General features: G+C 42.6%; 2 protein-coding genes across 11 annotated transcripts in view; both read left to right on the forward strand.

Moving 5' to 3' along the window:
* The window catches only part of TEAD4 (TEA domain transcription factor 4), a 57,722-nt gene extending 56,623 nt beyond the window's left edge, over nucleotides 1–1,099 (forward strand). For all 7 annotated transcript variants that reach the window (XM_071762609.1, XM_071762588.1, XM_071762583.1 and 4 more), the window contains one exon: nucleotides 864–1,099. In XM_071762609.1, the coding sequence (XP_071618710.1) occupies nucleotides 864–977 (114 nt within the window). In that variant the 3' untranslated portion in view covers nucleotides 978–1,099. The remainder of the gene's footprint in view (nucleotides 1–863) is intronic.
* Nucleotides 1,100–9,336: 8,237 nt separating this feature from the next.
* The window catches only part of TSPAN9 (tetraspanin 9), a 167,567-nt gene continuing 154,059 nt past the window's right edge, over nucleotides 9,337–22,844 (forward strand). Inside the window, exons 1-2 of one of the 4 annotated variants that reach the window (XM_071762658.1) lie at nucleotides 9,337–9,449; nucleotides 21,972–22,016. Coding sequence is in view for 1 of the 4 variants with exons in the window: in XM_071762634.1 (XP_071618735.1) it covers nucleotides 18,506–18,532; nucleotides 21,972–22,016 (72 nt within the window). In the remaining 3 variants the exon portion in view is untranslated. Of the gene's footprint in view, nucleotides 9,450–18,406; nucleotides 18,533–21,971; nucleotides 22,017–22,844 lie in introns of those variants that run through there. The other 3 variants (XM_071762652.1, XM_071762644.1, XM_071762634.1) reach the window with 3 other exon arrangements.

Genomic DNA, 22,844 nt, shown 5'->3' on the forward strand with positions numbered 1-22,844 from the left:
CTGTAGGTGTATAACTCACAGTGGCCTGGAGAAAAAAAGGTTGGTTCAGCTGCAAACCCAATCATGAAGTAAGAAAAGAAAACAGAATAGAGTAAAATCAAGCTGCCAAAATTAATAAACAAATTTGTAAACAGCTATTTTCTTCCTGTTTTCACAAGGATGGTTGGACTTTGGTGCAGTTCAAGCCTCCAGCTGGTATATTTTTCTTCTGCACCTGAGTTGGTGCTACTGCTGATAAAGATGTATCTCCTTCATCGGGAGAGAACTGCTTGAAGCTTTAGCCATGGCACAAACTCAGATGACAAGAATGTGCAAAGTTGTGCAGTGACAGAGAGAGAGAGATGCTGAGCTAGGAGCTTTGGATGCAATATTTCATTGGTCCCTGCCATGTAGTGTAGGCAGCACATGGTTTTGAAACTAGGACAACACTGTTCCATCACCATGCTTCTGACACTAAGACACATTGCAGAGAATCTAAGGTTCCTGAGGGACCATAGAAAAAGAAATGGAAAAACATGAGCTTTTTTAAGAATGTACAGATATAGCAGCCATCCTTCTCCTGACATCTACAGTGTATGAATGGGAGATGTAAGGGTCAAACTTGTACATCTCCTGTAAAATGTGCTGTACTTTGTAATCCTCATGGTCTGTGTCTACCACTGGCAAGTAGGAGTGGGTAGAGGAAAGGAACTGTTAATGGCTGTGAACATAGACCAGGGGTTGTGGTGGCTGAGCTGTGTATAATTCCTGTGCTTCTCTGATCTTTGCCTATTACCGACTTTTTGGTCTGTGTTGAGTGTATTGGAATACGTAAGCAGAAAAACAGCAGTTGCTATCTCAGCTTCCTCTTCTTTTCTGTCTAGGTTGTGACAAACAGAGACACACAGGAGACCTTGCTGTGCATAGCATATGTTTTTGAGGTGTCAACTAGTGACCACGGTGCCCAGCATCACATCTACCGGCTGGTGAAGGACTAGAGACTGCTCTGAGTCATCTATGGGATGCATGTCAAAGAAAAAAGCCCATGCTTGAATGACCCCTGTCCCCTCATACCAAACTGAAAAATAAACTGCAGATATTGTGTATTTTCAGAAAAGCACTTCTGAGCTGTCTTGTGATTGACGGGGTCAAATAACTCTATATCTCCAGGTTTGTGCTAAGACAAAGACAAAGTTTGTGAAAAGACTTAGAGTCAAAGGAGCCTGCAAATAACTGTTTAAAGGTTTTACCGCAAACAGCATCCTCTGGAACATGTTTCTCACAGACCACACACAGGGTGTGATCATAAAAGGAGTAGTATGCACCTGAGCACACAGACAGGGCAATGGCACAGAAGCTTTCACAAGTTTGACCACATATATACAGGCTGAAAATTTTTGTGCTACATCTGAGTGGTCTGAGTGTGTGCACTTGTATATATTCATTTGTAGGTCATCACAGGCATAGGCATGCTTATCATACATTTAGATAGGTGTCAGATATTTAGGTTCATGATGTGTATAGAAATTGCACATATAACCTACATATCTGCCTCTCTAGCTCTCCACCTTTGCATGCGTACAGTCATAGGCTCCTACAACCTTCCTACTGTTAGACACTAGATACTGTTTCCTTCTTTTCTGTGCATGACAGTGAGAAACCAATGTTTCTTTTTTTCCTTTTAGATGAAGTTATGCTTAGAAAATTTGATATGTTAAATCATATTTTCTCGCCCAACAAATTTCCTCCATGTATCAGTTTGGCTGACTTGACTGATCAAAGTCACTCCTGCTGCTTTTGCTTCTGTTCTCCCTACACAGCTAGCACTGCTCGGGGAGCTGGGCTTTGCTCTTGTACATTAGCAAAATAATTGTTTACAGAGATCAAACTGTTTCACCTAATGGTTGCAGCAAGTGAGGTGCACAAGTATTGCAAAGAGTGCCATTTGGCCAGCAACTCGCAGGCAAAGGGTGAGAGAGAACAGTGAAAAGTTAGCTTTCCATGGTTACAAGACAATCATGCACAGTCTCTCTGTGTTACTTGTAAACTGAGGTTGTTTACTCAAGGGTCACTGAGAGACAGTAATCTTGGTCCCCAGAATGGTGCTGCTGTGGGAGAAGATCAAGTCATTCCTGTTACTCTGAAGAAAGAGGTGGGTTGCATGATGCTTCCTGTCAAACCACTGAAGAGACAATTTATCGGGTGGCCAGGTGCAATGCCATGGCACAGATGTGGGTATATGGTGTTACATCTCCCTTCCCCACAGTGCACCACCACACCTTAGGAAACACTTCTCACAGCAGACTTTTCCAACCTGGCATTTTTGGCACAGAGGAAAGTACTTAAGGGTACTTGAGGAATCTGAGATACTGTTAGAAATGAGGGGTTTATTAGAATGTGAGAAGGTAAGGGCTTAGCCACACAGGTGGAATCTGACTTCTTTCAAGAACTCATGAACCAGCAGCTTTCAGTCTGCTGGTTAAAGGGCTCTGTGGATTCCATGAAGTTGCTCTACAACTCTTCCCACAGCATTTATAGAAGCCTGCAGAGTTAAGTATCTCCTTCAGCTTCCTAGCCATCTTCCTATCCTTTGAAATGCTTTGTTTCTGTAGTTGAAGTTGTACTCATTTACAAGGAACACCAGGAGTCTTCTCTGACTTCTCTTCATTGATTATTTTGTTTCCTGAATATATAAATCTCAACTCCCTTCAAAGTTTCAATCTTCCACTCCTAGAAAACGTTCTTCCCATGTGTTACGGGAATGCTTTGTGCACTTGAAGGTCTAAGTGTTTGCTGAGCTTTTTCACAAATATTGTTGAATATTCCAAATCCTCTCACTGAAATTAATGAAAAATGGTCAGCCAGACACCTTCCAGTGTATAATCAACATCACTTTTACTTGGTATGTTAGGTCAGGAGTTTGGGGTGGGAGGGGAGGAGACGACGATGCCTAACTGGAACACATTCTTTTTAAAAACTTCATCTGCTATTGTATTCCGTTATCTCTTCCAAACTCTTCTTTATGCTAAGAGAAAGCACTAGTATCTTTCACATCAAGTCTCGGTTGTTTCATTTCCCAAGGGTTCTCTGGCTCCTCAGCTTTTCTCACAAGATGCTTTGGACAATCTGCTGCTTTAGATGCTTTTTGCAACTGACATTTTTCCCTAGCCCTTACGTGTTAATGAGCTTCCTTGTGTGTTTCAGTAGATGTGTTTTCTCTTACCCAGCTTTAAACAAGTTCTGGTAAACACTATACTTAGCTGGATAAAGGTAGCTTCAACACTCTGCACAATACTTATGGTGAGGAATCTGTTGATACCTTGAAAACATCATGGTTTTATTTTGAAGCTAGTGTTGAGAGCACTTACTCTTTGCTAGGTCATAAGTGTAGAGAAGCATGCAGTGTTTTCCTCAATGACTTAAATTTTGAGTATTCCTCTGGCTCATTGCTGGCTGACAGTATGGAGTTTCTTTCTCTGAATTGCTTTCCAAAGCCTGTGTAAAACTGACTTATTCAAGCCTATAGTGCCACCCCTAGGTCTGTAATACTTAGTTTATGACCTTAGGATTCAAAACAATCTTTTCTGGCTCTCTGTTGCAGCACTGGTTACCAGTCACCAGCCAGACGTAGCCCCATTCACTACAACCCCTTGAGCCCTGCCCTTCAGCCACTTCTTCACCCAGCACACTGTGAATCTGCTCATCTCACAGTACCAGAAGCCTTAGTGAAATACAGAAACCCCTACATCTCTTTACCCTCTAGAGGAGTGACTTTATCACAGGACATCAGTTTATTTACATGGGAATTTTAATTTGTGAGCCCATACTGACTGTGCCTGATGATTACAGTGTTCTTTAAATGTTTTATTAGCACCTGATATTACCTTCGCCATAATTTTTGCAGTTATTGAGGTTAGGATAACAGGTCACTACTTTCTGAATCTTCCCTCACACTCTTCCTGAGTGTGAGGAATAACGTAGGCTAGCTTCCAGTCACTGTGGGCACAGTTTTTGTGCTCAGGTAAGCACAAGCTGTGCCAGCACTATCCTCACAACACATAGCCCTACAGCTGGAGTCTCAGTGGGTCTGAGCAATCAATTTGATGTGGAAAGAGGACTATTTGACATACTTCCTCTCCAAGCTCTTAGATGCCAGGTGATCTGTTTTAAGTGTCCAAGTGCAGTTTTCTATTTGCATGTAAGTCTGGAACAGGATTAGTCTTCACCAGACATTACTGTGGGGCTGCTGACATGATACTGCCTATACCATGCACTCTGCACTTCGTGGCTCATGGCCTGCATCTGGGTCACAAACCTGTGCTTTGAGGCATGGGAAGGATGTGGATAAGGAGAACACCAAAGCTGATGCCATGAAGTCACAGCTGGAAAAGATTTTTTGGTTCTCATTATGGCTCCATTTAATTTTCATATATAATGAAGCATTTTCCTCCCAGTCCTGCAGACTCTGCCCTCTTCTAATTACTGTTTAGGTCTAGTGCTGTTAACCTTCTATGTGCAGAAGCTGAAGTGGCTAGTAAAAGACAAGCATTTTTTGTACCTGTTAAGAAATATCTACAACTTTTTCCTGTACACAAAATCCCTGCTGTGTCTATTCTCTCTGAGAGAAACAACTTCAAAAACTGACAAACAGCAACACAGAATGTAGATGCAAACAGATTAGATCTGTGTGGCTGGTAACCAGAATCAGTCAAGCTTGGAGACAGACAAGCCACTTAGGAAACGATACATCTTGAAATGTGTACTGTTGTATGCTACTCATGTCTCCCTCTTGATCACCGTGTGTCATTGCTAGCCACAGCAACGTGACCAAACCATCTGGGAGCAAATAAATTGACTTCTCTGCAAAACCAGCCAGCCACCACAGTCAGCTCCATGTGTATCCACAGCACCAGCTGGTTACAGTCCATAGAATGGTAGGGGTTGGAAGAGATCTCTAGAGATCCATTACTGATGCATGTACCTGCCTGTTTTAGCCCTATCCAATTTCTTTTCTGAGCTCTGAACAACGTGTGGAGGAGAAAAAAAAACAAAACAGCACCCCACCATAAATCAAATAATACCTCATTAAGAATGCAAAAAACAACTGACTCTTGGAAAAAGTATTTTTGACTAACACAGACAACAGATCTTTTGCAATGGGAGCCTGTGCAGACAGGGTGCAGCATTTAGGCTCCAGCAATGGAAACATTGCTTGGCATCTGTATTAGTACTGTTCTGCAAACACAAGCCTGGTACTTGCAAACATCCACTGCAAGTTTACATCCAGTACAGCAGACCTGATGGAGGAGTCTCTAAAGGAAATGAGCCAAATTAGTCTATTTAGTCCATCAGCTGATCATAAATAAACTACATAGCTACATTAACACAGTTTTAAGATATTATCAAAGCAAAGAATACAAGCCAATAGGCTGAAGAGTTATAGAATCATAAAATATGCCAAGTTGGAAGGGACCCACCAGGATCACCAACTCCAACTCCTGTCCCTGTGTACAGCATCCCCAGAATCACATCATGTGCCTGAGAGCATCATCCAAATGCTTCTTGAGCTCAGGCAGGCTTGGTGCTGTCCCCACTTCCCTGGGGAGCTTGCTCTATTGCTCAACTGCCCTCTGAGTGAAAAACCTTTTCCTAATATCTAACCTAAACCTCCCCTGATTCAGCTTCCTACCATTTCCCCGAGTTCTGTCTTTGGTCACAGGAGGGAAGAAATTGGTGCCACTCCCATCTCTTCCCCTCATGAGGAAGCCACAGACTGCAATGAGGTCACCCCTCAGTTTCCTCTTCTCCAAAGTGAACAATCCAAGTGACCTCAGCCACTCCTCATAAATCATCCCCTCCAGACCCTTCACCATCCCTGTTGCTCTCCTTTGGATGCTCTCCAATAGCTTGATGTCTTTTCTATACTGTGGTGCCCCAAACTGCACACATACTCAAGGTGAGGCCGTACCAGTGCAGAGCAGAGAGGGACAGTCCCCTCCCTTGGCTGGCTGGTGATGCTGTGCTGGATGCATCCCAGGACACAGTTGGCCCTCCTGGCTGCCAGGGCACACTGCTGCCTCATATTCAGTTTGCCATCAGCCAGGACACCCAGGTCCCTTTCTGAAGGACAGGGGAGAACAGCTGAAATCTTAGGACAGGTGCTTTCGGGACACTCACTCAGGTCTTTTTTTCAATTAGCAGCAACTAGAACCTCTTATCTGGCACTGTTCCTTTATACTCTTGCTCTTGGCATTCAGAGCTCCTTGATGTCAATAACCAGGGTCAGCAAGAGACATCTACCTACCTTTTAAACACAGCAGAGAAACTAGAAGAAAATTCATGGGTCTTACAGAGATGACTTTTATGGAAGCTATTAGATGAGGAATTCTTATTAAAACTGTGAGTCTTAAAAAGTACAAGACATTTTGCTCTGGACTAAAAGGTTTTTGTTCCCTTGCAGACTGGGTAAGATGCATGCAGAAAGATTTCAAAGACTGAAAAGACCTCAGATCTCTGTCCCCAAGATTTCTTTTCTTGAGATTTCACCAGGTGGAACTAGACAGTGCATTAGAACTAAGAGACAGCTGCAAAATAAAGGAAAGCAAACATCAGAACAGACGTTTAAAAAGAGATAGCCTAGTTTGAAGAGGGCAGGTTAAATTGAACTGTAAACAACCAACAATAAATGAAGAACTCAGAGTTTCTTGCAAGTGTTATTTCTATTGGGGCAGAAATACTAGAAATATTTAGCTTAGTCTAAAAAAACACTGTAAAAACAAAGGATAAAACAGCAAAAGCTGATTCTCCTGATCACTTTACAGCCACAACACTGAGGCATTTGAAGATAAATTAATAAAACAGATCTAAATATCCATGTTTTCTTTAGAAAAAATCATCTCAAATGTTTTCATTCAATTGTGTCTTCTTTCTTTTCCAGCCCACATGCTTTGGCTTATCAGCCCTCAATAGTGCAGCTACATCTGCTTGTGGAATCATGTCAAACTTGATTACTGAAATAATTCCACTTAAATACAGTCTTCTGAAATAAGACACAACAGATCATGGGTGTGAGTAACACAGAACTAAGTAAGGCAGGAGCTCTCCCTTCATCTTCACTTCAAAGCCAAAAGAAACACTTCAGGTAGGACAAGTTCATTTCAATTATTTCATTTACCTATGGTAAGGGGGGAGAACTTCTTAAGATGACACTGCCAACAAAGAAAACATATAAGCCTAGAGGAGAGGTAGGGTTTGAATTTAAATACCTTTCTACTTTAGTATCTAGACCCACATATTACATATGTGCTTTACCCTTTGGTGCAACGGTTTCCCAGTGACCCCATTATCCAGCTCATTCTTCCTATATTCTTTGACATCTTGGACCAGATGAAGGAGAAATTGCATCTGCAGTGTTAGCCTCCCCAGTTTCAGAGTGACCCTCAAGTTCTTCCCTAAGTGACCATTAAGTTCATACAAAGCTCCCATACATTTTATCTTCTTTCCAAGCAGTTTTTAAGCTTCTGTCCAAGGCAGTCTCCAAATGATGACTTGATTTCATTTACATCTTTTGCTTTGAATTGAACTACAATTATACCTGGGTATAAAGTTGCATGGGCTTATGCCAGCCGGTAAAAAACACATCATGCTATCTCTGTTCAAACAAACAGACAATAGTTACACCACCACCCAAAGTGTAAAAGTTGTCCTCACTATCTACTGACTTCCTGCACTGCTTGTATTTGAAGAAGTGGTTCTTAATATAAAGCTTGAACCTGAGTTAAAGACCGACAACATTTCTGGAATGAAGATCCTTCAGTCCTCAGGCACAATGGGAGTAACTGCATTAGAGCAGTTACCAGTAGACTGTCTTTTTTGGAGCCTGGAGCCAAAGAACCAAATTAAATTCTCTCCACATATCTCTTTATCTCTTGCTGCATTGCAAGACAGATTTCCATGCTTCCTTGCTTTAAGGTAAACATGTAGCAACAGTTGTGTACTGTTGTACATAAATAAATGAAGAACAGAATGCTGCTGCACGTGGTTTTCTTCCGGGGCAGAGAGGATATAAGCATGTGGCAGGTGACAGTTGTGTTGTTGGCATCACTACCACCAGGATGCTTAGATTCTGTTAAACTGAGCAGCTTATAAAAATCTACACAGGACAGAATGGAAGGTATGAGACAATCTGTTTGATATAAACATAACCTTGCATTGAGAAGTATGACAACAACAGCAGCACCAGAGAAGGAAATGAGAATACACAAGGGGCCTAGGAATGTGAAACAGATCTTCCTGCTGCAGAAATATTTGCAGAAGAACCTTGAGTTTCTCTTCACATGCTGCAAAATACAGTTCCACCCAGCAGGCCCATGTCCATAGCTGTCTATTTCTGTAGGTATTTCTGTCACATTTCTAGGTCACTTCCCCCTCACACATCACTTAGGTTGGTGATTAGCACCAGAACCTTCCCCTTCAGTGTTAAGACCCAAGATACACTTCAGCTGGAGACAATGTTTGAAGTTGGTTCTGGTAACTTTCTGTGGCACTTCCACTTGCACCCAGGGGAAGTCAGGTGGGGGTAGGCATGTTGCTTGGCTTATTCTAATAGTGCATGTCATTGACATGTGTTTCAGGAAAAAGAGGAAACAAAGATGCAACTTGATTGTGGAGTGGCAGCTCATTCTCAGATTGGTTGCCAAAACTCCTCTCCTGCTTTCTGTAGAATCTCAGAGGATCTCCCTCATGGACTTCTGTCACAGAGCATCACAGATAACAGACGAGCTTACTTGGTGCTAGAAACCACAGCAGTTGTGGCAGTTGTGGGCTGGAAACCAACAAACAACTCAGCTATGGGTTTGCCATTTGTAGCAGCAATCTGGACAACAGTGGGTTCCATCCATCCCAGCCCGGTGCCTCACAGCTCAGCACGGCTACTGCCCGTGCCTCTCGGAACCAAGAGGAGACGATCAATGGCAGACCCTCGGGGCAGGGGACAGAGCTGACGGGAACAGGCAGTGGATGTCCCTACCCTTGGCGCAGCCCCTCAATTCCAAGGGCGTGCACATGGTGAATGCCCCCGGCAGCCACCCGGGGGAGAGGGGGTAATGGTGTTTGCTGTGGCGTGCGTGGGTAGCACACGGAGATGGGCCGGGCCGGCGTTTAGCAGGATCCGGGCAAAACTCCCAGAAAAGGAGATAGGGCGCGGGATGGCGTCTCCGGACTCAGCCGAGCCGGCTCTCAGCAGTCCGAGGCGCGATGGAGGAGAGCCGGCAGCTCGCCCTCCCCTCATCCGCGGGGCTGGAGCTTTCCCTGGGCAGCGCCCCCAGCTCCTCCCCGCTCGGTAGCGCCGGTCCGCGCCCCTCCTCCCGTTTCCGCTGGCAGGAGCTGGAGCCGTGTCCTGTAGTGCCTCCGCAGCTCTTCCACTGCTGGGCCCCATCCGGCTCGGCCCGGCTCGGCCCACGGACGCGCGGGTGAGAACCGGCGCCACGGAGGGCGGCGGCAACTTGAGAGCCCTTCCCGGCCGCGGAAGATGGCAGCGGAGGGAGGGCGGGCGGGGGGCAGCCGGTGGCGGGAATGCGGGGGGGATGCTGATGGCAGGGGCCGGCCTGGCTCTGGGGGAGCGGCGGGGTCCCGGCGGGCGGGGTAGGGGAGCGGGAGGCTCGTAGGGGTAAGGGTATTCAGTGAAAACAGCAAGTCCTCACCCCCATAATGTCGGTATGATTTTTGCGGAAACGGGAAAGAAGTTAGTTCAGGGGGGCGAGGAGAGCCCAGCGGTACGGTGTCCTGCTCACCGCCGGAGAGCCCGCGTTGCCCATCACTCACGGGATCATAGGGCTTCGGCTGGGGATTTCTCCCCGCCACGGGGGAAATACGCCTGCAAGAGCGCTGCTTTCAGGAGGGGTGCTTCATTTCTCCCGTGCTTACACCGCTCCCTCCTTCCTCCTCCCCCCCTTCCCCCCGAGGCTGGAGCAGGGCGCCGAGCCGAGCTTTGGGATGGGTGGGAGACAGAACACGCATGAAGGCGGCGGGAGGGAGGGAAATTCGGGTGGCAGGAGAGGGTCCGGCAGCCCAGGGGCGATGGGCGAGCAAGCTCACGGCTGTCCGGTGGGCTGACAGCTCTCCTCGGCAGCCACCCGCAGAGGTGGTGCCAACATTTCCTGCCTTCCCCCTTCTTACGTAAAACTTGACTCCAGCTTTGTCTTTTCCTGTTCAAGCTTTTGGAAACTTTTCTTTCTGGATCTTGGATATCGGCTTGTCACCCTGCTCCTTAGAGGTGGTGGGAGGTCCGTGAGCTCTGCCTCTCAAAAAAGGCCTTAAGCTCCGGGGTCTTCAGATGGGCAGAGGGGAGGGAGGACCTGTGGTATGGGGATGCTGTGCTGGGGAAAAAAATATAGACTACAAGAGTGAATAAAGCTCCGTTTCTTTACCTTTTTCCACTTCTTTTACTTTTCCTTTTATCAATTCTTTTACTCTTTTTTTTTTTTGCCCAATGCTTTTACTCTGCATGGCTTTGTGGTTTGAAGCACAGGACTATGAATGGGAGCACCTGATTTTCCTACCTGACTACACTGAACTTATTTTGAACTTTATTGACCAGGAAAAAGCTGGATATTCTCCAGAACAGCCATGAGAGTCAAACAATGTGGCTAGTTTGTGATGTTACTGTGATGTCCTAGATGAGCCTGTGTGTGCCAAAATTTAACATATTACTGTAGCAAAAATCTCATTAACAGCTGCCCCGGGTAATTTTAAGGATTTGTTTAATTTGATGGATGAAGTTCTTTGTAGTGGCAGTGTATAATGGCAAAAGATAACAGCCTCTGCATAAAGGCATTCATATGAATAATTTTAGCATAGGATATGGGGCCACACTAAGCATTCAATAATTTTTAAAAATATCAAAAGCTAAGTTATTAGTGTGATGTGCATGCAGTTGATAACAGCAAGAAAAAAAATTAACCAGTCCTCATAGTTCTATGCCCTTTGTGTCCGTTCTGCGTTTTTTCTAAGGTCTGAGAATGAAAACCAACAGAGCTAATGCTTCTGCCTCTAAATCTTTCCCTTTCATATTTTTAGACCTGTGTTCAAATTGCAAATCCTGCAGACGAGACCTTTTCTATAATGAGGCTGTAGAACTTATAGCAGATTTGGTTTTGGGCATTTATACTTTCTTTAAAACTAATTCTTATGAATAAAGTAGCATGAGAAAACTTTTTGGTGGGAATATAACGAATGCAGCATCTTTTATTTATCCAGACAAAGCTCTGAGGTTAGAAAGATTGTGTTCATCTCTCTTGAGGAGGATAGAGGGTTAACTGGGAATATCAGTGTTATCTTAGTTATTGTAGTTATTTTAGCAGAAAATAGCCATCAGAGATGCATGTCCCACAGTCTTTGCTTTCCTTGCTATTTTAAGCTATCTTCTTCCAAAGTAAGCTAAACCTCAGCTTGTCCATGAGGTTATTTCCATCACAACTGTTTATTTTTAGTGTTTAACCTCTGCCTCCCTAAATGCAGGAACTAAACCATTGCAATAAAAAAGTGAAACATAGAAACAGCACAAGATGAAGTAGTAAAACAAGACTTGAGGCTGCAGCACTGATTTGAAGAGTTACTTTCACATTTGTGGGATGTGGCCCTAGCAAGTTTGCATTAGAGAATCTAAGACTTTGTCAAGGTATTACTTACTCTGTAAGTAAAAAAGCTTGTATGGAGTTGGTTTCGCCTTGAGCAGAAGAGGCTCCTTGTTTTAGAGGCAGTACATTTACATTCCTGTTACTCTTGGGTTTGACAACTGAAAACCCATCTCAGTTTTTCACTTTTGTCATGTTTCAGTATTGTGCTATTTGCGAGTGACTTATGCCCCATTAGTTTTCTAAATTGTGAGAATGTGGCTACATTTACTGGAGCACAAAAAGAGAAGAGAATACTTTAAAGAAAGTTAAGAGGCAGCAGTTTGCTCTGGAAGCAAAGGCAAATGACACTATGCAGGATTATTTTAGTAAGACTACAGCCAGTATACCAAGGGAGGTGATTGTCAACCTACACTTGACATGTCTAGAATATCACATCCAATTTTCTGCCTTTAGAAAAAAGAAAGGTATGGGTAAACTGGACCTAGTCCAGTGGAGGGTCATCAGGTGGCTGGAGTACACCTGGAATAGCTGGCCCTTGGTAAGGAATGGGGAACAGGGAGCCCAGTATGGCAACCTAGCCAGCAAGGCAGGTGCCTCACCAGTCAGGGCCCTGTCTCATGGTAGCAAGTGAGGCAGCCAGTGCCAAGCAAGTCTAGATAACAGTGGAGGTTTTGGGTGGTATGGCAGGTCCGAGATCAGGTTGAGACATGAATCAGCAGGTCAGGATCATGCCCCGTGATGGTAATCAGTGTGAGACACAGTCCCGTTATCACTGAGCAGGTCCATAGTGATGCAGCAGGTTTGAGGTTGTAATGATGAAGTCACAGCATGGGCCAGGGTCTAGATCAAGAGTCCATAACCATCCATGGGCCTGCCTGGAGACAGGCACACCTACAGCTGTGTTTTGAAAGAGCAAAGCTGAGCTTGAATGGAGCCTCTGGTGCCATGGGCAGAGTATGGATGGAGGTGAGGCTGATCAGGGCCTTTAAGAGTCTTCCAGTGTGCTCTGGGCCCTGATTCAGTATGAGGATCATATACTGAGGGAACTGAGTTTTCTACAGGCTGGAGAAGAGAAGGCTTTGATAAGACCTGTAGTAGCCTTCCAATACTTGAGAAAAGGTTATTAAGAAGACACAGCTAGGCTCTTCGCATTGGTACATGGTGGTTGAATGAGGAAAAACAAATTTAAGTTGAAACAAGAAGTTCAAGCCAGATACAATTAAAGTCTTTTCTGCTATGAGTACAGTCAAGTGTTGGAACAGGTTGCCCAGAGGGGTTGTGCAGTGTCTATCCTCATAGTTTTTCAAGGCCAAAGTGGATAAATTTTGTGACTTCATAGCTGAGCCTATGTAGACTAGAGAAGGGGTAGAACTAGATCACCTCCCCAAGTCAGGGGTGGAATTAGATCACCTCCCCAGGTCTGCTCCAACACAAATTCTCTGGTCCTAAGATCAAGCAGCCATTTGATCTGAGAAGGAAGGAGGTGTGTAAAACTACGGCAATACCTACAAGCACCACAGAAGAAGAAATGGAGGAAGGTTTTAGGAGCTAATGTATTGCTAAGGTACTTTGTAGAGGAACTAAAAAAAAACTTAATGATTTTTCTCACTATGCTAAGGGCTTATGCTGGAAGTGGGGGGGAATAGTGCTGAAGATACTTTTTCTTTGAAAACTTGCTTTTTTAGAGATTCTCAATATAAAAGGTACCTTTTAAGTGCAACATCATTTAAAGATGCTTTCTGGAATAGGTGAAGCTGTATTCTTTTAAACTTCATGCAGGAAGTATGATGAGATCAAAATACATCATTTTGAGCTTGGGAAAAGACAGTGTATGAGAAGAGTCCTTGCTTAAGAGTTACCTTCTTTGACTCTGTAGGAAATAGAATAAACATGTCAAGACCAGCAAAGCACTTCCCGGTGGTTATTAATGTGAGTGGATCAGAAATACATCTTCCTGTTTTCCTCTCTGCATGGAAGTGAAATTGTGGTAAAGTAGGGATGTGCTGAGGAACTGCCTTCTCTTCACTCAGGACAATGCATGATAGAACTCAATTTTGAGGAAAAGTGCTCACTGGGAAGAGGCAAACTTTTGTGTATTTTTCTCATGTGTAGCAAGATGCTCTATCAGAAAAAGAAAGCTGTTCCTAGTTCATTCTGTCCTTTCCCTCCATTTCTCCTTGTCTCCTAAAGCTGACTTTTAAAGACTGGTTCTGCTGCTCCATGTAACCTCTTTCAGATGAAACTTGCATTGCTGAATGTCAGTGCTTTGTTTCTTGGGGAAAAAAATAACATTGATCTTAGGGGTCACTTTCTCTGGTTCAGTGGCATAATTTCTGGGGTGTGTTTGTAATGAGGCAGGACATTATTCTTCAGTGAAAGATGTTGAATGCTTTCTGCATTGTGCAGGTTTTTCTGGGAAAACCAGGCAACTCTGTGAGTTGTCTATTGTCACAGTTAGGCAGCACGGTGCTTCAGCTGTCTTCTAGCCTCTACCTCACCTTTCCTTCTCAGTCTGCTTTTGAAAGCACTTCCTTTTCAGGTGCTATAAGCTGTTTCTTCTGATACTCCAAGCACTTGATTTCATTGCTGTCAAAAATAAATGGTGAAGGCTAGAGTTTGAGGAACAAGGCACAATCCTTGGGCAGAGCCTTCCTGCTTTTGCCTTGACTCCAAGCGCAGTAAAGCAGGAGGTATCTGAGCTCTGTGCTGCACACAGAAGAAAGAACAGATTGGAAGTGTGGGATCCCCAGTAGGTAATGAACAACATTTTGATGGTACTGAGATATATTAGGCTGTTAAACTGTCTGTTGAGGAGTGGTGAACAAATGCTGTTGTTGAAAAGCTTTTTAAACCAAGAGTATAAAACAAACAGGCATGATGTGGGGATAGCTTCAGGGACATGAGGCAGACTAAATCATAAACTTGTGCTTCAAGAAGTCTCTAAGTGGTCAAAGGTACTAAGCTTAGCAATTATTTGCAATGATGTGAATATGATGTTGTGATGTTATGATAATACTGAAGTAAGAGCATAGACTCATGTAATAGAACCATAGAATGGTTTTGGTTGGAAGGGACCTTAAAGATCATCTAGTTCCAACCCTCCTGCATGGGCAGGAACACCTCTCTCTGAAGAGATTCAGATCTCTTTATATTGCATGAAGTCCTGTCTAACACAACTTGAATGCTTTCAGGGATGGGGCATCTCTGGGCAACATGTTCCAGTGTCTCACCACCCTCATAGTAAATAATTTCTTCTTAATGTCTAACCTAAATCTACCCTCTTCCAGTTTAAAAGACAGTTTAATCATCAGTTTAGAAGATTTGAATCTTTGTTGCAAAAGGCATAATAAGAAAATTTTTCTTTAGTTCTTTTGAAAGCACTTTTTCCTTTTGCTGTCAGAGTTCTCCTCTCTAGTGCAAACTCTGTCATGCTTTTCTAACGCCTGATATTTCTGAAGGTGGAAGTGACTAATAGCTAGGGTGTTTATTTCCATGATGTCTGTTATGAATGAAAAAAAGGAAACAAAACTGCATTAAATAACGAAAGGCTAATTATATTTCTGAGGTCAACTCACAGCATATCTCTCAAATCAGCTGAACTGAGCTATAGTTTTAATGATATTAAAGAAGAGCTGCTTTTGCTATGAGCAGTCCTCACTGATTTAGAATTCCTCGGGTTGGTCTGTGTATAGATATGATGGAGTATATATAAAATTCATGTAGGCATAGGACCACACGAGCTGTAGTATCCTTTACTGGCATGTCTGGGGAGGAGTCAGGGCTAGGCTGGAGAAGGAGCTCAGGGAAGAGTAAGTGAAAATGCAGGAGTCTTGAGAAGGAAGTAGGGTAAGGGAGAGGAAGTCCACGGCCCTCCCCTGAGAGGAAAGTCTGAAAAGGAAGAATGAGGTGGTGGTACACTGAACAGAGAGCTGAAATGACACACCCAGCAGGTTTGGAGGAGACTTAGCTCAAAATCTTGTGACTCTGTCCTAGGGACAAGGGATCAACTCACATCCTAGAGAGCAGAGGGGCTGTGTGAGCTCTCCTGTATTTGTTTCCTTCAAGTTCACTCATAACTAAAATCATTCGATCTGAGGGAGACAGGGCTTGAATGTGAAGGAATCCTGGGTTGAGGGCTCTGGTGTGAAGGACTCAAAGGAAAAATGTGGCAAAGCTAGATAAGTAGTACTTTGGCAGTCTTATCTGTATTCATTGCACTCTTCTCTATAGCCTCTAGGTAATAATTTTTAATTTCCAAGTGAATATGGCTATAAAGGGACAAAGCCTAAGAGGGAGTTTTGCATACTCTAGTGTTACTAACCCAGGTTCCTAATCTTTTGCAATTTGGTAGTATGTGTTTTTCTCTTCAAGTGCCTTATGACAGTACGTTGACACTTTTTATGGTCATTGCAGCTGTACTCAAAATTCATGTTAAGTGCAGACAAGGAGGCTTCCTATTTGGATTTGCTCATTTCTAAAGGTTGAATAATGCAAGAATACTTTTGAAATAATATTTTCCTTTCTTTATGTCCCTTGCTGTTTTTTATCTGTAACTTTGCATACAGTTCAGTATAAGGTGGTTCTACTGAATATGTTCAACTGGCTCTATTTTCAACATTTTTTTGATTTCTCAAATGTGTACTTATCCCCAAATCATCTTTGCATTGGATTTTATGTTAAGATTGTAGCCTCATGCAAATGAAGGTTGTTGCTTTGCTTCATTTGAAGAAAGTGTAGCTGAAGTTATGAAGGCTCGAAAGTGAAGAATGTTTAGCCTGTTGGTTCTACTTGAGGACAGTGTGCAGAATGCTGTTTATCTTTATTTATATACATACATAAAATACCATCGGGGAATTAGATAATGGCTCTGGCAACAGAAGAGACATGTACTAACAAGCAGACAGAAGAAGGATGTCTCCTCGTAAAATAAAAAAAGTGAAGGGCTGGCTTAAAAGCCTGTAAAGGAAGCTTTGCAAATACAAACAGTTCAAAGTGATTGGATCTGTTGTACCGTCTCACAAAGTTTTGCTAAGTAACAATGTTTCTGAATGTTAAAGGGCTACCCAGGATCTTTTCCCCAGCAATGGAGAAAATGGCAGGAGAGGCAGGACTTCTGCATTTCATAGCACCTGGGTCTCTGCTGATAGCAGCAGAAGCAGCTATGAGTAGCATATAAATCTTGTAGACACCTATTGCTGGGCTGTTTGGTGCCATAAAAGATGAAGAGTCAGCTACTAGGGATAGAGGAGGGGCTGGATCCTACACTGGGAAGCTTCTTCTGTTTCAGGTGGGTAACAGGGAAGATAGGACAGCATTTCAGGTAAATGTGGTTTTAGATTAGGATAGAGCTTCAGTAAGAGGATTTTCTGGGACCAGTCAGCTGTAGAGGAAAATGGAAGAAAGCAAGTAACTTCATTGTGAACAGGAACTTTTTGGAAGTGTTCTGTATTCCAAATATAGAAGGCAAAGTGAAAAGAACTGTGAAGTAGAGAAGAGATCTTCTAGGGAGAAGCAGAAATGAGAACAGGCACATAAGTTCTCCCACCAATGTAAATTAATCTGTGTGGCTTTCAGCTTTCCTGATTCCATGTTGTACCCTTTCCTGTTGGAACAGTCATCACAAAATATCTCCTGAGAGTTATTCAAGAAACTCTCCCCTTTTCATTCTATTTTCCTTTCAATTATTTCTCAAAACATCTTTTTTTTTTCAAGCAGTCGTTTTTCCCTGAAAAATTCACCCTCATTAGGTTCTTTCTCTTTTTTGTTCTTAGCTGAAGTTTTCTGTTGTCCAGTAACCCTCAAGCACTCTCTAAAATATCTTGCTATCTTTTATGAAAGCAAAAAATCCTGTTTATATCTCATCATAGCTTGTTTTTCCTCACTGTGTAGACTCATCTTCAACTATTCCTTCTCATTCTATTCTCCATCAGTTCCTCTTTGAAGAGTTGAGAAAAATCATTCTGTGGTAAGAGAACCACACATTCTATGCACATTCTAGTCTGTATTCCATTTCTTTCTCACTGTTTTTATATTAAACCTAAACAAGGGAAACAAAACTTATTCAAGTCATTCAGATATGCAGCTGTCTTTTTCCTGAACTACTTATTAAAATGCTTTAAAGAGAGAAGTTGCTTCATGCAGGAGCCTCTACCTTTAGTGAGAGGTGCTTAATGAGAGGTAATCAATTTCTCTGTCTTTTAAACTTGAAAGTCACTTCTTAAAATCTTCTTAAGGCATTTTTTTTTAATTGAGCTGCTAAGGAATCTTCTTTACTCTTAAGAGGCATTGAGAAGTTGTGTTCCTTGCACCGTGTTCCTCTGAAATTTGTAGAAGATAGCTATCAGGCTGTTTCTGCTTGGGTCACAGGGCAATCCTGTTACTGTTTCAAATATAAGAAAGTGGTTAGAGATGTAGAGTTTAATTTTCTTAATAAAATACACTCAACCCACTCTTTAGGTACAAAATGACCTGACAGCAAACTTGAAACTGTCAGTGATAGCCCAAGTGGCTATTTATCTGTTGCTGATGGCCTTAGTCCAGAGCATACATCTACAAAAGCTAACAGACTTTCCTTTCATGATTTGAGGAACTGAAAGGCAAGTGTATTTTCTTGTAGAGCACCCAGTGTGGTGATGTTCCTAATGTTTAACAAGAAATAACTGCTTACCAATCACTGAGATTTCTAGAATATAAAAGGTCTAGACTTGATGATGCTAAGGGTAATTTCCAACCTAAGTGATTCTATCATTCTGTGATTTTTTTTCAGAGGTTTTACTAGCCCTTGTGTTACAAGATTTCTGGTCTGGAAGACAGCCTTGTCTCCTGACCTCCCTCCTCTGTGAACAGTAGATGGAACAGATTGCCCAACTGCTGAGTACAGTGCCCTACTCATGTACCTTCTGAAGGATTCACAGGATGTATGTTTGTTGCATCAACATTTGTTGCAACAACGCTGTACCTACCTGAGCCCTGTAGTGAATCTTGGAGGGCATGAACTGAGCTCCAGCTGCATCTGCCTGTGAATTTTGATCTCATCAGTCCTGATCTGGTTCTTGTTTCTTTGAGTTTGTTCTCAGCATTTGCCTGGCTTGACAGCAAGACCTCTTTCTTCTAATATTTTTCTTGCATGCATTTGCTTTTCTTTCTTAATTTTACTGTATAGACCTGGCTTACATCAATGCAAGCAGCATAGCTGTGATACGTCGATAACCACTACCTGGCACTGGATTATGTGACTTGAAGGGCTCCTCTCAGACCACTTCTGCCATTGCTGTATCCACACTGTATTCATAACAGGCTCAGATCAGTGGTGAATGAAGTTAATCTTTAAATGTAGTTGACAACATACTGTGTGTGGCATCACTTTGACTAACTGGCCAATATGTGTGCAGTGAAGCTGTAAAAAACTTGAACTGAAAAAAAAAATCCTTGAAATTTTTTTGGCATTTTTTATTTATTGCTAAGCCACATTTGAATTCAATATGATTTTTTCAGTTACTGAAATAAACTTGTCTCTTGTGTTTCTAGGGAGCTGGTTTGGTTGCTGGTTGCCTGCATGTGTTTGACATAGAACCTGATATCAGCAACGAGGCTAGTTTCATATAGTATTAGTTCACATTATGGAAAATGTATAGAACAGATGTACATGATACATTGAGGTGTCCATGTACTGCAGTAGGTATGGTAAATATACTGTGTGAACCGTGAAATCTAGAAGGCCTTCTCTTGGCATTAAAGGTGATGTTTGAGGCAAAAATTGTCACGGTTGGAAAAGACCTCTAGGATCACAGTGTCCATCCATCAACACCCTCAAAATAAAATAAAATAAAATAAAATAAAATAAAATAAAATAAAATAAAATATATTTATGTATATCACCATGCCCACTAGAGTATGTTCTGAAGTGCCTCATCTATACAGTTCTTAAATACTTAAGGGGTGGTGACTCCTCTACCTCCCCATTCCAGTGCCTGACTAGTCCTTTGGTAAAGAAATTCTTCCCAGTATCTAATCTAAACCTGCTCTGGTGCAACTTCAGGCCATTTCCTCTAGTCCTGTGATTTTTCACTTGGGAGAAGAGGCCAGCACCCACCTCCCTACAACCTCCTTTCAGGTAGGTGTAGAGAGCAATGAGGTCTCTCCTCAGCTTCCTCTTTTACAAACTAAACAATCCCAATTCCCTCAGCCTCTCCTCACAGGACTTGTTCTCCAGACCTTTCACCAGCTTTGTTGCTTTTTTCTGGACACACTCCAGCACCTCAGTGTCCTTGTATTGAGTACAAGGGCACTATCACTTTTCTGCTGGCCACACTATTCCTGATATGGGCCTGGATGCCTTTGGTCTTTATGGCCACCTGGGCACACTGTTGGCTCATATTTAGCTGGCTCTCACCCCCAGGTCCATCATGCAGCTTCCCAGACACTCTTCCCCAAGCCTGTAGCATTGCCTGGGGATGTTGTGACTGAAATGCAGGACCTGGCACTTGGCATTGTTAAACCTTATATCACTGGCCTTGGCTCACTGATCCAACCTGTCATCTGGGGCCTCCCCTGTTAACCCAGACTGCTGATAAATGATGGAGAGAATGCTTAACACTGAATGTGAAAAGACTGAAGGCAGTAGTTAGTTTTGAGAGCACTGTTCTTGAAATCAGGTTTTCTTGTTCATCTTTTAAAAAATGCCCTGTATGGGAAATTTGAAAACACTTAGAAATTAATTATTGTCTCACAGATAATGCTTGAGTAGTTTTTGTGACCTCTAGATTCTGGAAACAGTCTTTCAGAATCTTACATGATACAGTGAGGCAAGCTGAGAGAAAGCATTAACTTACAAACCATGAACAATGGAATAATGGAAACATTTTTGGCGACCAAGTTTGATGAATAGCCATGTTTTTTTAATCATCCTGCACTTTTCGGATGTGGCTGAAATAATTTTTATGGGGTTTTAGGCACTGGAGATGGTGCTGTTTATGTGTCTCTTCCACGTGTTTGGAGGAAGTCCTGGTCTCACTCTTGTCAGTTTGCTATTTTTGAAGCACCCTTATAATGGTGTAGTTGTGCCACAGCCCTGAAAGTACCAGTATGAATTGGAGAAAGTGAGATGCTTTGTGCTATTTGGTTTTCTGTGATTTTCACGCCAGCAATGGTTTGTTGTACTAGAAGCAAAGATGAGGCCAGTCAGAAAGTGGGGTTAGTACAGGAGGGTTCATCACAGAAATTCTTGTTTAATTCTTTTCTTGCTGCTGTAAACCATTCATCAGGTATCTTGGTGATGATAGGGGGCCAATGCAATGGGGAAGAAGCAATAGCTATTTCTCACTAATATTTCTGATTTAATTGGCAAACAAATTTTGCTTTTCCTCTTAATCCCTGTTTCCCCTTGAATTTCTGTGAGTCTGTTTTAATATTTTGCCTATTGTCATTATTTAAATTTGAGTCCAGATGAAATCAGTATATTATGGCCCAGCAACCAGTGTTTAGACTTACTGCTTTTGTTTAGAAGCAGGTGGGATTTGATGTAACTTTTCCTGTTGCTTCCCTTCCCCTCCCTGCTTAATTCCTCCTTTCTGTCCTCTTGAGGTGATTATGTTTGTGATGGGAGCTGGGTCCAACAGGCAACAAAGTTCACTTTGGTCCTGTTATAAATGACTGAGACTCAATATTCTGTTAATGGTTTAATTAATTAATAAAATTGAAATTGCAGTGAGCAAGATAGTGCTGGGTGCATGGGGAGTCTCTGCTCCACTCACACGCACAAATCTAAAACTCTAGGATTACCTTTTATTGATTACAATTCTATGAATATTCAAAAGGAGGTGGGTTTACATACATATTCATAGGGATTACATCATGCCATTATAATATTCATGATAGGCGGAGTCTGGGTGGAGTCTGGGTGGAGTCTTCTTTTGGGGAGATATCTGGGGGTCATCAGGGGGTCTTTGGATGAAATAAGAAGTCTTCCTCAAGCTTGAACTTTTTTACCTTTCTTGTTTTCGCTGACTTCATTGTCCTGTTACAGAGCAAAATTAGACCCTAGCCATAATTTTTCCCTTATCTGCTGGTTGTGGCATTTTTATGTTGTCTCTGTGCAGATGTTTGCATTCTTTTGATGCCTAGTTAGCCTTGGTAGTGCCTTGTTTTAAGAACAAGACCCACGCTTCAATTATCACCGAGACAGAAGTCAGTCTCGTTAAGACCTTGTGTTGCTTACACTGTTTTTGTGGAAAATTATAGGTCTCAATTGCTTTGTCTAGCCCCATATTCACTTTCTTCTTAGTTCAATTCTGAATTTACTGGTTAGGAATACAAATTCATTAACATCATATATCACAGTCCTCTTTATCTTTCTAGGTTTCATTTGCAAGTCTTCCATTGGCATACATCCAACTACCTCAGGTAAGTAAGATGTCTGTGAAGGATGCTCAAAGTCATTCAATCTGACCTACTATGCTACTGACATTGACATTAAGGGGAGACGAGCTGGGCCAGCACTGAAACCTTATGAAATCTTGTGATGTGTTATTTTTCCTGCCACAAATGTTGAGAGTCCAGAGTAATGGGTTTGTTGTTGAAGTTGTCTCCCAGGTGCTGCTGTAGGTACTGAAGGAAATATAACAGTGGAGGACAGTAATTCTCTTCATTATATGTAAATATTATTCTTGCTGCTTTTTTACCTCTCACGTTTGAAGGGACAGGAAACAGGGAAGAACCAGTGTTCCTACTGATAGCACTTTCATTGGTTCATATAAGTTGTGTGCTTTTGTGCAAGTATAATTTTATAAACAGGCTTGAAAAAATAGACTCATCCTGGAGGGACCAACTGTTACCCTTGTGTTTGGCCTCCTAGTGCAGCTGCAGGACTACTGCTTTGTGGTTTTACACACCCTGTGTTCTTCAGGGATTTAGCCTTGGCTAAGAAGTGAGTGGAAAATGTGGCACTGCCTACCTTTCATTGCCTTTCTGGTGCAGCAGAGGAATCAATTTCTCTCCCTTCAGGGAAAGGAAAGGTGAGGGCCACCTTTCTATTGAATGCCATGTGTTATGCCAAAGGCTGTGAGGAGTCCAGGTTGGCAGATCCTAGCACTTGGGCCAGCAGAGAAATCACGGTCCACTCATGCATTTGGCTTGCCAAGGACTGTTGTGTCCCTCTATGCTGCTGTTGTAAAACTTGTAAAGACAGCTGCAGGTAAGGAACATCTACTGTTAAACATTTCGGGATCAGTG

The sequence above is a fragment of the Heliangelus exortis genome, chromosome 1 (genome assembly GCF_036169615.1).
Source record: "Heliangelus exortis chromosome 1, bHelExo1.hap1, whole genome shotgun sequence".
Lineage (NCBI taxonomy): Eukaryota > Metazoa > Chordata > Aves > Apodiformes > Trochilidae > Heliangelus > Heliangelus exortis.